This window comes from Columba livia, chromosome 1 (genome assembly GCF_036013475.1).
Source record: "Columba livia isolate bColLiv1 breed racing homer chromosome 1, bColLiv1.pat.W.v2, whole genome shotgun sequence".
Taxonomy (NCBI): domain Eukaryota; kingdom Metazoa; phylum Chordata; class Aves; order Columbiformes; family Columbidae; genus Columba; species Columba livia.
This window is the reverse complement of record NC_088602.1, coordinates 181,013,751-181,029,552: the sequence shown is the minus strand read 5'-3', so window position 1 is coordinate 181,029,552 and position 15,802 is coordinate 181,013,751. Positions and strand designations below refer to the sequence as shown.

At 43.8% G+C, this 15,802-nt stretch overlaps 1 protein-coding gene across 4 annotated transcripts in view; it reads left to right on the top strand.

Moving 5' to 3' along the window:
• The first annotated feature begins 1,341 nt into the window (after window positions 1-1,341).
• The window catches only part of PDZRN4 (PDZ domain containing ring finger 4), a 249,698-nt gene continuing 235,237 nt past the window's right edge, over window positions 1,342-15,802 (top strand). The window contains exons 1-3 of one of the 4 annotated variants that reach the window (XM_013371796.3): window positions 1,342-2,140; window positions 4,645-4,731; window positions 9,766-9,870. In XM_013371796.3, coding sequence (XP_013227250.2) covers window positions 1,481-2,140; window positions 4,645-4,731; window positions 9,766-9,870 — 852 coding nt within the window. In that variant the 5' untranslated portion in view covers window positions 1,342-1,480. Of the gene's footprint in view, window positions 2,141-2,217; window positions 3,045-3,125; window positions 3,403-3,578; window positions 3,598-4,644; window positions 4,732-9,765; window positions 9,871-15,802 lie in introns of those variants that run through there. The other 3 variants (XM_021284084.2, XM_065048648.1, XM_065048649.1) reach the window with 3 other exon arrangements.

Below are 15,802 nucleotides of genomic sequence, written 5' to 3'. Positions count from 1 at the left end.
CTAAGGGACTACTTGATGGTGCAGTTCATTTGTTTATTTATTTTACAGCCATGGTAATCCAACTGAAACTGTGGGTTTCTGTGTGGCAAGTCAGAAATGGTAGGTTGCTGGTGCCTCTCAGTAATATTTGGATCTGAAGAGGTGAGGCGTTGACAATTGCTAATGTTTAAAACTGCTGAGAAACTTTTGTTAAGCACGTTATAGGTAGACGTAACTGAGGTCCATGGTCCCAGTTACGGTTCTAGGAGCAGGTATGTTCACAGTTTTCCTTTGGGAAAAAGAGATGTATCTGTTGCATTGTCACCATGTTTTCTTCTTAGTCATGGAAAAGAACCATTCATTAGTGGGTCTCAAGAGCTCTGATGGCTTTTCTGGAGGGATGCTCGTGAGATTCAGAGTTTGAGACAGGATTTGCAGAACTGGTAAGGAAACACCCTGTCTCTGCCTCAGGAGTCCTCAGTCCAGAACACATCCTGTGATCTGGGTCTCCACAGGCCAAACCTGCCATCCTTTCCAAAAGTGACAGTGTCTCACCGACATGTGAAGGAGGCCACTGAAGAAACCTCTTGGAGGACTCCTGCCCCGTCTCCTCTGGGAGGTTTTCCATACGGCTGGGGGGCAGCAATCTGGCCCTATGTTTTCAATAGCCAAGTTATGTGGGGAATGTGTTAGGGGTTTCATGTTTCAGTGTGTGTTGTGGGTTGTGCAGCAATGAAGGGGTAGAATCCAGGCTGACTATTGATCCTAACTATGTGTTTCCAGATTTTGCTATGTTTCAGCTTTTCTAAAAACGAAACTGTTGTTTATACATATGTTGTTGTTTAAGGGGGCTCTACAAGCAATTTTGGTATTTCGACTGTATTTTTTTGGGGGTGCGGCAACAAAGAGAGCATTAGTATCGGGGGCTTCAGCTGGATATCCCAAAACAGGAGCACAAAAGAGGAGCAAGCCTTTTAGTAACAGATGAAATAGGCGTACTTGCACGAGTGCGTTATTTACCGGCACGGATAAGGAGTAGAAGACCCTAAGCGACTCGCTGCTTTGCAGGCTGTCATCTTCCTATCCCCCACGACCACGACCCACCTCGAGTGACCTGCCGGGGACACAGCTCGGCCTCCGGGATAGTGGCTGCACGGAGGAAGGCTGTGGGCGCAGGCTGCGGCGGGTGGCGGCAGTCCGGGGCGCGGCACATCCCCGCGTCTCGCCCCTTCGCCCCGCCGCGTAGCGAGGATGCCCCGGGAGGGCGGAGGTGGTGCCAGGGCTGGGCGTGGGCCGGTAGCGCCGGGGAGCGGGACTTAATGCAGGAAGGTGGGGGGGAGCTGCTGGGAATTCCAGCTCGGCGCTGCCGCCCGCCTCCCCCGGCGCGGCCCCGCTCCTCCGCCCGCCCCTCGACACCGCCCGCCCGCCGGGAGCGCCTCCAGCGCCGCCGGGGCTGGGCCGGGGCCGCGGCGCCGAAAGTTTGGCGGTCCCCGGCCGCGCCATGGGCTTCGACCCGTCGCGCTTCGCGGCGCCGGTGGCGGCGGAGCTGCAGTGCAAGCTGTGCGGGCGGGTGCTGGAGGAGCCGCTGTCCACTCCGTGCGGGCACGTCTTCTGCGCCGGCTGCCTGCTGCCCTGGGCGGCGCGGCGGCGGCGCTGCCCGCTGCGCTGCCAGCCGCTGGCGGCCGCCGAGCTGCGTCCCGTCCTGCCCCTCCGCAGCCTCGTCCAGAAGCTGGAGGTCAAGTGCGACTACAGCCCGCGGGGCTGCGGCCACACCGTGCGGCTGCGAGAGCTGCCTGCCCACCTCGCGGCGTGCCGCTACGGGCCGCCGCCGCCGACCGGCTCCGCCGAGCGGCAGCCGCAGGGGGGGCGCTCCCCCGGTCGCTCGGGGGGCGCCTCCGCGGGGCAGCCGCGGCGGCCGGCGCCGGGCGCTGGGCACCGCTGCCTGCGGGCGCTGCGGGGCGGTAGCAGCCCGGAGCCGGGTCCCGAGCTGAAGAGGGAGGCCCTGCGCTGCAGCAGGAGGGAGAAGTCGCTGCTGGCGCAGCTCTCGGCGCTGCAGAGCGAGGTGCAGCTGACGGCGCGACGGTACCAGGCGAAGTTCGGCCAGTACATGAGCCACATCAGCAGCATCACCCGGGACCTGGCGGGCAGCCAGCCCGGCAAGGTGAGTGTGGCCGCAGAGAGTAGCAAAGCAGCACGTCCCGGCCTGCGCTCCTCCAGTGATGCTCTCCCCGAACCTGCTTTCGCCCTGCCCGACTGGAGAGGGACCGGCCGAGGTGGTGGTGCGAGCGGTGTACACTGGGGGCCAGCAGTCATCCCAAGTCCGCGCCGGGACCCAGCCCGATCACCCCGCGCATCCTCGGCACGGTGCGAGCCACTTCTCCCCGTCCGTCGCTGTCCCCGGGGAGATGGAGCCACCAGCTCTGACAGGGGACGCGCTCCTTGTCGGTCTCTATTTCGGCGCCCTTCAGTGGCCTAAAACGCGGGCGGTGATGAGACCCGCGGTGCCTGGTAGCGGCGGTGGCCGGGCGCGGCTTGTTTCTTGGCCGGAGAGGAGGGGGACCGGGCGGGACGGGAGAGCGTTTCGCAGCCGGCGAATGGGTCCCGGTTCCTCCGGACAGGGTGCCCGCATCACACCTCCCGCCGCGCTGGGACCCGGCTGCTGTTGCTGTTCAGCTTTCTCAAGCTGGGACTGACAGAAACTCAGGGACACGGAACTGCCTTTTAACTTTTATTTGAGCAGCTGAGAAGTTTTCTTAAAAATCTGGAGCATAATATTATTGTAGACTTTGGAAACGATGGTGAAAGGACGGCAAAATCTCTCTCGTTTGGTAGAATGGATTAACAGTTGACACAGTTGATAGCAGAGACCAGTGCAGTGCTTTGTGCTCTTTTCTTAGGTCTGATGACATTGCTCAGATAGCGACTTGCTTCCTTTAGGCTGAGTAAACCATCCGAGAACATCGGTGAAGTGGCTGAACTGACCATAGCGGGGCTTGATTTTTAGGAGCGTTAACTCCGGGCTGGAAGATCGCTGTGAAAGGCTGTCCCTGCTGGTAGCAGCCGTGGTGAGGATTGTTTTAATGGAAAGAATTTTTCTTTTTACCTAAATCTTCACGGACACTCGGGAAGCAAAATCCCAAGTGGAAAAGGTCTGAGCAGCCAAACTCGCTCCTGAACCAATGTAGTGTGCTGGGCATCTGAGCACTGCACGGGAAATTGGAAAGGGGACGCTGTTCGCAGGACACCTGCATGCCTGGAAACATGGGTCTTCGTGGAATTGAGAAGTTTTGTGTTTGGAAACTTGAGTATTTACTGTGTTTTTTGTTTTTTTTTTTTCCTGATTTTGTTTGGCTAGCTAATCCATGAGGTTTAGGTTGCTGGCTCTGGGAGTTGCGCTCATACATCTGCTTCATCTCTTGACAGGTGGGATAAGGTCACATGAAGGGGGTCAGCAGTGGCTGTTAAGGAGTGTGGGGTGTGCGAGAAAAGCAGAGGCTGTAGAAGGGAGGAGAGAAATTTGGGCTTTCCGGCAGGAGTGGGCAGGCGGTGTGTGGAGCGGCGGGAGGCGTCGCTCCCCCCGGGCAGCCGCGGAGCATCTGCCGTTCGTGAGCGCTGCCGGTAGGTGCTGCTGTCCGGGAACCGCTCTGACGGGTGAGACCAGGGTGGTGGAGAAAAACTATCGATAAAGTAAAAATGTACTTCATTAAAATCAAATGCATCACGCGGCAGTAAAACATTTCACTGTCACAATTAATGAAACATGGGCTTCAGTGTTATGTTTTGATTGTTTACAAAGGTATAACTTATTTAGGTGTCAAATTTATGTTAATCAGCTAATTTATAGAGACTGGCAAACACAAACATGTAACTGTGCTGGAGGAATACCAGGGTTTTTTTGTGGGGAATATGGCTCCTGAAACGTAACTATTATCATATATGAACAAGGTAAAATAACCTAATTAACCTAACTTGCAGTACTAAAGCCTCCAAATATTTTTGCTTTTTTTTTTTTTTGTTAAATCATTTGCTGTTCCACTGAAGGAAAATGTTTCTTTCTCTTTTTATTTTTTAACTTCGGCTCCATCACTGGTTTTGAATCATGTTTGCTTTAAGTTTTAAACCTTGTTTAGAAAAAACTACTTTTTCAGTCACTGTTTTGCATTTTTTCTTTTTGGGAGAGAAGTGAAAGGTGGGGATGAAGAGCTTGGTTTCATTTTCTATGTTTATCATCCCTGAAAGTTGCTATGAAATGTGTACTAATATGACTTTGGGATCTGAACATTATAGTGTTGTGTATTTTAACCTATATGTTTAATGTCTGAAATGTTGGTACACATAGGGATATTATTTTTTTTAGAAACTTCCAGATTTTTGGAGCTCTGACTTTTTTCAGTGGTGCTTCCACCAAAAGCCTGCACTTTTTTTCTGGTCAGCCCTGAAGATAATCAGGTGTTACCTGTTACTTTTCAGTGGTGCATGACATTTCCTCCTTTTTTTTTTTTTTACCCAGTGCAAAGCCTTTTGTTATCTTTTTCAGCCTCATTTTCCTGTAAGCCTTATCTTACAAAAGATTTTTAGCTGAAGCATATGTATATTAGTGCTTTCACTTAAGATCTGACTTTTGTGACTGTGTTCTTTAATAATATTTCACCTCTTGCTTCTTAGGGAGGAGAACCAAAACCATTAACAATCATGCTACACCGAGAAAATGATACTTTGGGATTCAATATTATAGGAGGACGACCCAATCAGGTAATGAGAAAAGTAATTGCAGGTTATTTTGACCATACTTTCTGTTATTATATATACCATAAATAATAAAAGAGTTACTTTTGACAACAGTAGGTATGGAATCAGCTGCATGGATAGAAAAACTATATATTATCAGGTGTGATTGGAGTAATTGTTTTGAAGACACGATCTTGTGAGAATTGGATTATTCTCATTTGGAGGTGTTAGAGAATGAAATTCCTTAACACAGGAAAGGTGTTCCCATTATTTTTCCTTTAAAACTTCAGCCTGATTTGCACGCAGTTCCCATGTGAGTAATACGTATTCATGCAAACTGTTCTGTTTCCATTCTCTGGGACTACTTGTAAGAGTCATTGTTGCAGGATTAAGCCATTGGAATTTTTGGAAGCAGCTTACTTTTTTTTTTTTTTTTTTTTTTTTTTTTTTTTTTTAATTTCTTTTAAAGGAGAGGTGAAAATTTGCTTCCACAGCTCAGATAGTTTAAGCACATGTCCTGCTCTCACATGCCTGCTTTCTATGTTTCTTTCTTTAGGAACTGAAACAGAGTTTTCATCTATTTTCTATCTTAAATCAATCTAGTCTCATCAGTCTAGGTTTAGAAGTTTCATTGGAAACCATGGAATATGCATAAGAAACATTACCCCCCTGAATATGTGTAAGAATATGTGCCTCTTTTTTTTTTTTTTTCACTTCATCCTTCCAAAAGTATTAATCAGGACTCTCATTACATGTGAAGGGTAAAGAAACCTGTTAAACTGGAAAATTAGTGGTTGATTTAAAAGGGTTGGTAATAATTATGCACTGATCAGGTTCTTGTTAAGTGGGAGAACTGTACCCTCCTACTATTATTGAGGAGGGGAATGGGACCCTGTATATTAGTTTGGCAATCTTCTGCTCTAAAGCTATATTTAGTGGTGCCAAAAAGTCTGTTCCCATTAGCCTAAGAAGTTCACTGTCTGTGTTGCACAATTACTGTTTCCTGTGGGTTAATATGAAGACCAGCAGTTATCAAATGTTGGTGCTGTAAATCCAAAGCAAGAGTCTCTAAGATTTTCTAGTGGAAGGATGAGACAACAAGATAAAATACATGTGCTTTGCTTATATCCATATTCCGAGTATACCATTTACAAAGTCCAGACAATCTTTAGTTTGAATTGCAGTGTTACTTCTCCTATTTACAGCTGTAGGAAAACTGCAGGGAAAAGGGAGTGTGGTGTTCAGCTTTCTTGGGATGGCAGCTGAGCATCTCTGAAGTACTCACATGCTGACAGTACATACTGGAATACTTTTTTATATTACGAACTGTTAGGCTTGTTGAATAAATATTCTGGAATTTTAAGGAGTAAATGATAATTATATGCAGGTTCATAGCACTGTTCGTGGAGAGAATTGCTGACCAGAGAGAAGGAAATCACAGAATGTTAGGGATTGGAAGGGACCTCAAACGATTATCTAGTCCAATCCCCCTGCTGGAGCAGGAACACCTAGATGAGGCTACACAGGAATGTGTCCAGGCGGGTTTTGAATGTCTCCACAGAAGGAGACTCCACAGCCTCCCTGGGCAGCCCGTTCCAGTGTCTGTCACCTTCACTGAGAAGAAGTTTCTCTTCAGATTTAAGTGGAACCTCTTGTGTTCCAGTTTGAACCCATTACCCCTTGTCCTTCCATTGGCTGTCCCCGAGAAGAGCCTGGCTCCATCCTCGTGACACTGACCCTTTATATATCTGTAAACATTAATAAGGTCACCCCTCAGTCTCCTCCAAGCTAAAGAGACCCAGCTCCCTCAGCCTTTCCTCATAAGCGAGATGGCTCCTCTCCCTTAATCATCTTCGTTGCCCTGCGCTGGACTCTCTCCAGCAGTTCCCTGTCCTTCTGGAACTGAGGGGCCCAGAACCGGACACAATATTCCAGGTGTGGTCTCACCAGGGCACAGTAGAGGGGGAGGAGAACCACTCTCAACCCGTTAACCACCTTCTTTCCAATACACCCCAGGATGCCATTGGCCTTCTTGGCCACAAGGGCACAGTGCTGGCTCATGGTCATCCTGCTGTCCACCAGGACCCCCAGGTCCCTTTCCCCTATGCTGCTCTCTAATAGGTCATTCCCCAACTTGTACTGGAACCTGGGGTAAATGGTCATGGTCTTCCATTTACACTGATAGTTGTGGATGGAGAAGCTGGTGGAGCCATGAGGCAGAACTGGGTCTCAGGGATTCTAGAGTCTTTGAAGTTTAAGTTGGAATTTCTGTTTTGTTCTCATTGTGATAAATGTGTATACCATAGATATTTGGCAGTTCCTAGACATCAGTATAAGGCCTCGTTCAACATATCTGGAGCCGAAGGATACAACAAGAAAAAAGCATTGAGTTGACTCAAATTAGCGTTGGCTCTTGCAGCAGAAGAGCAGAGCAGTGGCATAATTGTATTAGTCATCTACGTGGGAACATGTTCCTTCACTACATGTTATTTGTGTTTTGTAAGTATAATGCAGGTTTTTCCCATTGGAAAGCAGGTGGAGACTCCTGGTAACTTGAAGAACGTACACATGTACTTTCCATTGGCTGTGTTTCATTTCAGTCCATAATAGGCTTCCCCACCATTCACCTTCTACCTGGATGGAGGAGGAGAGGAAAGGAATGATTCACAACAAGCTTGTGTTCTTGTGTTCTGTTTTGTTAGGAAAGGAGTAATTTCATGTAAGTGTGTGTTTCTGGAAGGTGATTCATTATTCTAATGGAGTAAGGCTGCTTTTGTCCTGGGCCCCAGCTCTGGCTGGTTGGGAAGTCTATCCCACAGAGCAGGCTGCGGAGGTTGTCCCCCCACCCAAGGATACCATGGCAAAGCTGGGCTGGAGGAAGGTGTGTGCTGCAGGCACGGCTTGGGGCTCCTGCAGTCACCCACAGACCAAGCTACAGGCTGGGTAAACCCGTCATCTCCGCAGCTCCCCTGCAGTCACTGCTGCACAGCCTGTGGGCTGTGTGACAAGGGGCCAGAGCTCAGTGTGCCACATGCTGTGTTTTTTTGTCAGAACTGGTGAGTACCAGCAAGTGCTACCACTGCGGACCACGTGCCAGAGTAACATAACATTTTTAATACTGGGTCATACGTTGAGGTATTAGACAGAATGCAGAGGAGGGTGACAAACCTGGTGGAGGGTCTGGAGCACAAGTGTGATGAGGAGCAGCTGAGGGAACTGGGGCTGTTTAGCCTGGAGAAAAGGAGGCTGAGGGGAGACCTTATCACTGTCTACAACTACCTGAAAGGAGGTTGTAGAATGGAGGGTGTTGGTCTCTTCTCCCAAGTAGCAAGTGATAGGACAAAAGGAAATGGCCTCAAGTTGTGCCAGGGGAGGTTTAGACTGGATATTAGGAAAAAATTCTTCATGGAAAGGGTTGTCAGGCATTGGAACAGGCTGCCCAGGGAGGCAGTGGAGTCACCATCCCTGAAGGTGTTTAAAAGTGTTTAGACAAGGTTCTTAGGGGCATGGTTTAGTGCTAGAGTTAGCATATGGTTGGACTTGATGATCTTGAGGGTCTCTTGCAACTGAAATGATGCTATGATTACTCTTGAAGAAGCCAATGAAACTTTTTATGGTAATTATTTATTATGGAAAAAAATGCAATTTTATGCAGGCAGCCTTTTCTTAAGAAAAATACTAAATTAAATCTTGTTCTTCATGCATTTTAGTTAATGGCTATCATGTCTCTTATCAGAGTTTCATTTCTCACTGCCTACATGGGAACTCAGTGGAAGTCTGTTTGTTCATAATTTGAAAATATTTCTGGAACTGTTAATAAGTTTCCTTTTTGCTTCTTAGCTGACACCTGTGAGTCTCTGTGACAAAGAAAATATGAAGAGTTTGAAACCATAGTCTGACTAACAAAGCCTTGAACAAATATTTGTTAACCTGAAATCTACCTGGGTTGAGTTTCCACGGGCCAGTTGCCACATACTGTAAAGCATGTTTTACAGTGGCTCCATTTTCTGTTATTTCTTTATCATTTTCTTAATAGAAAAAACTATAAAACGTTTTCCCCATGAGTGTATAGGACCTAGAAACCTGTACATATATGGATCATGCTGTTGGTCAGGGATTCACGAGTCACAGAAGGAAAATAAGCATTATATAAACTGCTATCCAAAGAATAAATAATCTGGAAAAAGATTCCTTCATTTATTGCTATAGAGGATATTGTTTGTATAAATAGTTCATAATACATAGGCAGTGTCTGCTTGGCAGTATTACCTCATTAACAGTGATTTAAAACTGTACTTAAATATATATTAAACTATAATGCAATGAAATGAACTAATCTTAGCATGTGCAACAACATTAGGTACATCATTCCAGCTGTTATAGATAACTTACTTGCTTTAAATTTGACCTTCATGTGAGTTGTTCTTAGCAATGTGTAGAGATCAATGGGAAGTGGGTTTTCCTTTTGTCTACAGCTGATCTGTATGGATTTCATGGTTGAGCAAGTTCTCAGTCTCCCATGTGAACAGGATTTATGAGGTTAATGAATCACAACCAAATCCTATCACTGTTACACACCAGCTAACGAATATAACTGTGTTCCTTGGAACTTCATTTTCAAATGCAGAAAAAATTTTGCAAGCAGCAGTACTGCAGGAGCCCTTTCCCTCCTGAGAGAAACACTTGTGCATCCATTTTTATTAACATCTTCCTCTGTGACTTTACATACTAGTCACTGTCTGCTGTGAAGTTTGAGGTCTGCTTTAAATATCCGACTACCATTGTGGCCCAAGTCTCATGTAAACTAAAATAACCAGAAGTAAATGGTTAATCTTACAAAAAATCCTGGAATAGTTCGTGAATTTTGTCCTTTTGATTTATGACTAGTTTATGTTAAGTAAATTTAAAAAAATTATCTCAAGTAGCTTATTTCTTAGCTAGAAAAGCGAGTTGCATGTCTCAGGTGGATTTGCATTTCTCATTGCTGTTCATTTTATCATCATCTCATTTCTTGTGCTAATGTGGCCTTTTTCACAACTTCCCTGTTTCCTGGTACAGAAAAATCAGGAGGAATCTGCTGAGGGAATTTATGTGTCAAAGATCTTGGAAAATGGACCTGCAGACAAAGCAGAAGGCCTGCAAATTCAAGACAAAATTATTGAGGTAAGGAAAAAAAAAAAAAACACAAACAAACCAAACACCAGTGGACAAGTCTGTTATATTATCAGAATAATCAAGGATTGGATGGCTTTTACACTACGTTGTAATTTTCTTCTGTTGTTGTGTCTAAACATGATTCTTGTACACTGAGCTGCTCAAACATTTGTCAGATGTGAAGATGTGTGATGGATTTTTCCAACAACTAATAAATGTATTGGTCTTGGGATTAAGTTGATTTAAGCGAGGCAAAGGTGTAGCCACTGAAATGGCAAGCAAGAGAGGTATTTTGTGTTTCTTTTCATTAACTTGAGAAAAAAGGTTTTCCCCTGTGTAGGGGGTATTACTGTTGTGACTCTGGAATACTGGTGGTAAGCAGTGCTGAGGGACTTCTTAAGCAATTGGCAAAAGTACTTTTTGCTATGTGATCAGAAGTAGGTCATCTCTTGTTCTATCCAGGACAAGTATAGTTCTTTCCCAGTCATGTAATACACTAGCATGAAAATTTTAAGGTCTATTCCTTGTATGCAGTTTTTTTTCCCATAAAATAATTATAATTAAACAAAATAATCAGTAACCCAGGTCACTGCCTAGCCTCCACCTGTAACCATAACTAGCCCTGTAAGAGGTGGCGAAGGAACTGTTTCAGCCACTGAAATAGACTCCTTATGGTGCTGTCAAAGCGGCATTTCACATCGCAGCTCTAATACAACTCTCTGAATGACAGCACGTACCTGTAGCTGCTGGGTTTATTGAGGATGCATCACCCCAGCCTTGGGTTTAGGAGAGGCTTAGAAGCGTCGTGTGGACTTGCCAGTTGGACGGGGTTTTCAACAAAGACACACGAAACAAGTAGTTTGGGAGACAAAAGCAGAGTGCTGCTGCTGGCTTCTTGCATTATTTTGCAGTAAAAGGCTAGAAACATAAGCCAAGAGTGTTTGAATGCTGGCATTGCTCTTAATGTTGGGAGCCTAGAGCAGCACGTGAAACCAAACTGTTACATTTTCTTGGAAAGAGAAAGCTTGTTCCCGTAGCTGGCAGATGCATCTCTGGTAGGAATCAAGTTAGCTGAGCAGAACTGAACTTGCAATGTAACTCTTATCTCCCCAAGATACACAAAAAACTTTTGCATCCAGTTTTTGTAACAGCAGCTCTGTGCTGAGAAAAATCTATTTTCTTCTGACATTACCATTTTGCCTACCATGTTTTATTTTATGCAGATTGACAAGCTACATAGTTTTATTCATTTGCTCAACACTTCTTGCTTTATTTTATTATTCTTTTATAGTACCTTGATTTTTTAAGACAAAATGGAGTGGTTTTGGAGGAAGGAAGAATGAAGTCACAAACCAGCATTTATTAAACATTATATCATTTCTCAAAATGCTACCATATCATGCTTGGTTATCATTCATTGAAAAATTCTGGGTGCATAAAATCATACAGATATTTAAATTGCTACTGAGAGCATACAGATTTCAGTTCTATGTGAAACTATAGATCCGATCTAGCATAAGTATTCATACAGCTTTGAAGAAAGCACTGTTGTCACCATATTAATATACAACAGCTTTGTCTAGAATTTTTTGTATTCAGGCAAGCATTTAAAAATCTTCAGGGTTAGACCAAGTATTCTAATAAATGTTTCAGTGTTTTAAAAATTTGTTGGAATAAAATAAAAAGAGGAGAAGAAATGGTAGCACTAAGAATTTCTAAATGAAATGAAAATAACTAATCATTCCTCCATGCTGGATCTTGGAAGCAGCTGGAGTTAAAAAAGCTGAATTTTTCCTTGTCCATACATAGCTTCTGATGTCTTCTTGCACCAGGATGCCCTGTCAGCGCTGCAGCAGTTTGTTGTGGAAGATGCATATCAAAGCTTTTGCTGTGAGGAAATAAGTCGGATGGTGTTAACTGTTTAAAAAATGTTGGCAGATACACAAAATATGAGCTTTGGTGAAAAGTTGATAGGAAGTGGGGTTTCTTATTATTGCTTGCTTTTCACTCATTTGGTAATCTGATCTAATTGGTGATATTTTATGAGACTGTTTTTCAATAATCAAGAGCAGAAGGAACCAATGTTGTTTGAAGAGCCTTTAATAGCTTCAGTCAGTTGTTTGGCAATGTGATGCCCAGGGTGTCTTAACCAAGCGTAGCTAATGGGATAATGGACAGAACCATCCCATTAAATCAGGAGAAAATCTGTTCTCAAGGCATGTTGCTAAATAAAGAAGGTAATTTGCTTCAGTGCTTTATCAGATGTTTAACAAATGTTAACTGCATGTGGTTGACGACGATGAGTTGTGCACATTTCAGACGACTGTCTCGTGGGTAACCTAGTGCAGCAAATGGATCTCGCAGTCCTATGGCACTAGCAGCTGGAATTGTGAGCCCAGTCTGGCAGACATATGTAGTGCTGCCTTTTGCTTTATGTATGTCGTTATCTGTAGCAGCAACTTTGCCAAATAATTATTACAATATTTGAAAGGATGCCAGTGGGAGAAATTAGATTTTTTTTTATTAAGGTATTTCTTCTAAGTGTAAAAATGCCATGCAAATTACTTGAGTTCTTTGCGAGTTTTTGAGATCAATGTGCTCAGAATATGGGCAATAGGGCCTCTTTGACTCTTTCATCTGAAAAATGTTGCTGTTTATGTGGGCTTTACTCTCAGGTGAGCGTATTTTTTGTTTGAGGACCTGAAAACTGGAACAGATACCTATGGGCTGGCACAGTGGTGGTGGGTGAGGGTGATGGGGAGAGGTGAAGTGTGACAGTCCCTCTGTCAAGGGGCTGCAGCTCTTTGCAGGGTACGGTTACAGGACCCTCCCTGATTATTGTCACTGTTTTGCTGAAGAACAGAAAATTTCAGGCACGACTTTACTCTCTTTATTCAAGGTTAACTCCTCTGTGAGAAGAGCCTTGTTTGTTTATACATTGTAAAGTTGACCTGGGACAGTAATGTGCACAAGCAGCATTTTGGCAATGTGTACTTTCAGGAATGTTATTACAAGCCAAAAATGATCATTGTTTGTTCATCAAGGAGAAACTCTTCCTCATGAATTAATTTCTATGTAGCATGTTCCTCCAGATATCATGGTCTCCTGGTGCTTTCAACAGCTTTTATCCAAAAATTTAGCTCCTTAAATTGACACAGTGTAGCATGTATTTCAGGGCTAAACACTGATCACAGGAATAAAAAGCATCTTATAAAACCAGTTGCAGCATTGGCATCTGTGGTTCTCAACGTGAAAGCCTCGGATGTGAGCAGTGGTATCCAGACCTCTAACTTTTGGATCTCTCTCTTGTCTGTTTCCAGCAAGCCATACACAGGACTGTCTGTTAGTTTGTGCTGGTTCAAAGAATTCTGGTTGCTGCTGGGACAAAACATGAGGTGTGTTCAGAGTGGATCACAGTTACACAGCTATATGTCATTTCATCTCACTTCATGCAAATCTTTCCTACTGAGTATGTTCACTGCTGATCTTTGCTAATGTTAATAGCCTCCTCAGGGCAGTATAAAACAGTTATCAGCCTTGTCAGTCAATCTTGTTGATACACCGGTGTGTTTTACCTGCTGCTTCTTTGTGCATGTTTATAGTTCTGAGCAGGAACACTGGAACTGGCTCTTTCTGTATGAGGGAAAGTTTTACTCTCAGTTTGTACTCAGTTCAACTTCACATAAGAATGGTACCACATTGGCCAGAGCTCCAAGTACACTAGTTAATGCCTAGTTAACAAGCCATCCAGAACTAGTTGTTTATAGTTATATTGGGTTGATTTTTTTTTTTCTTTATATAATATTAAATATAATGGAAATTAGTGTATCATCTCTTTTGATCTTGAGTCCAGTTTTAGAAAAAAACAGTGACTGATTTTCTCAAGTCCTCTTTCATGCTGTAAGTCACAGTGTCTTGCAAAATACCATTGCATTACTAAAGTAAGATGTGCTGATCTTATATTTTCAGTGTTGTAGAAAAAAATACATGTCCAGGACACAATTTGCAATCCAGATAGAACTCCCAATTTATTTATTTATATATATATTTGTTTAGGAGGGCAGTATTTCATCGATTTGAGGAAAAAGAACTATTGCTAATTCACATTGCCTAGGAGACAAAGCCTTACAGTCGTGGCTGAACCTTCTATGGTAGGTTTGCCAAATAACAAAACAGCAGTGAAAAACCTTATGTGCAAGTAAAAGGGGCTTAGGCTGAAGACCAAAATGTTCATATGAGGAACTGTAAGCACATAATCATCTGGAAGGCTCAAATGTTTTTCTATTCCTTGCACTGCAAGGCAAAGGCTTCTGTTCTTTTACTGTCAAGTGAAATGAGAATATTGGCCCTTTTACATTTTAGTCAGTTGATTCTCATTAATTTGATGGCTAAGAAGCAGGCATGATGGAGAAGAGGGGAAAAAAACATTTTTAGTCTGGGATCTCTAAGTCTTTTCAAAAAAATGAGATGGATGCATGTTTCATGACTATGTATTTTGTTTATGCAGCCTGAGAGTATATAATAAATAAGTATGAGTATATAATAAAATAATAAATAAGTATGAGTATATAATAAATAAGACTTCATCCCTTATTCCATGTTTCCCTTTGTTCTTTTAACTTTTTTTGGAGCATACACACAATGGCTTTCAAGCGCATGTCAGCAAAGCCAGTTTCAATAAAGATGAAGTCTTGAGGCATATCCTGGCAGAAGTAACTTACATCTGCAAAGTGCTTACATGGAAACTTTTTTAACTATTGCCAGACTGCTGACTGTGCTGTGTGTCAGCCTTGTGATGTTTTATCTTCTGCATGTTTCTGTCATTACACTCACTATGTTGCTCAAGCAAAATCTTTGATACTAGTCATGTTTATTTGGCTAAGAGTTTCCACTGTCAGATTATGTCTATTGAAGTAGTGAGCTTAAAAACTGTCTTGCTGGGATCAGAGATAGTAGATTTGGGATGGCTTTGAACCAAAGCTGCACATGATGTGGCCAGTAAGATCTGGGTGGTAGCTGGGGAAACTTTCATACAGTTCATTTTAGTGGTATGGATTTTAGTGTATCTAAATATGCCTAGAGTAGCCTTAGGTATATTGAGTTCTCTTAAATCCTTAAAAAAATCATAATGTTATGTTGCAGGTAACCATGTCTGGCTTCTGCATTCATTAGATAACTCCTAATTAGTGTGAAAGATCCCAGTGTAATAAATTAATTATACCATAGGCTTGGAAGTGCCTGTAGCCTCTCTTCACCTCTGCCTCGCCTGTGAAGATATGGGCTTTTGGACACCTGAATTCTTTAATCTTTAAAAAAGCCAGGTGTGAACAGGTCTTTACGTAATTTCATTTGAATAGGAGGTACTGTCCCTGCTGACTTTTTTACTTAACAGAAAGTCTTAGAGAGCTTCTCCAAGAAGTGAGAGTTCTGAGTTGTGGGCTCTGCCCTGCCTGAGAATGACTGAATTTACCTATCCGGGTAACCACCCTTGTTCCTAGGGCAGAGGCTGCTCAGTGTGAGACCAGCCTCCACCCATCCTCTTCAAACTGAGCCAGGTGCCAGCAGACAATTGAGAGTCAGGGTTATCCAGTGATAATCTGCTGTGAAATAGGTGCTGGTTCCAGGGAACTCTATCTGGAATAGTGGTCTTGCCCTTTTCTGGGTAAGCGCTGGTGCTAATATGTGAGAGTTTGCCTCCTTTTTTCTGACTTCATAGTGTCTTGATTTGAAGAGGGGAGGTATCAAATGCTGTTAACCAGGATATCCTCTAGCTAGGACACTTTCCTATGAAAGATGGGGTTCCCTGATTGGATAAATACCAATAACTAGGGTTTTCCTCTTCCTGGTTTTTGTTCTAGCTGCTATGTTATCTAAAATGTTACTGCTGCTGATGCCCTCTCTCAGAAGGCTGTGTAGGCTGCATCTCTGTAGGTGGAGGAAC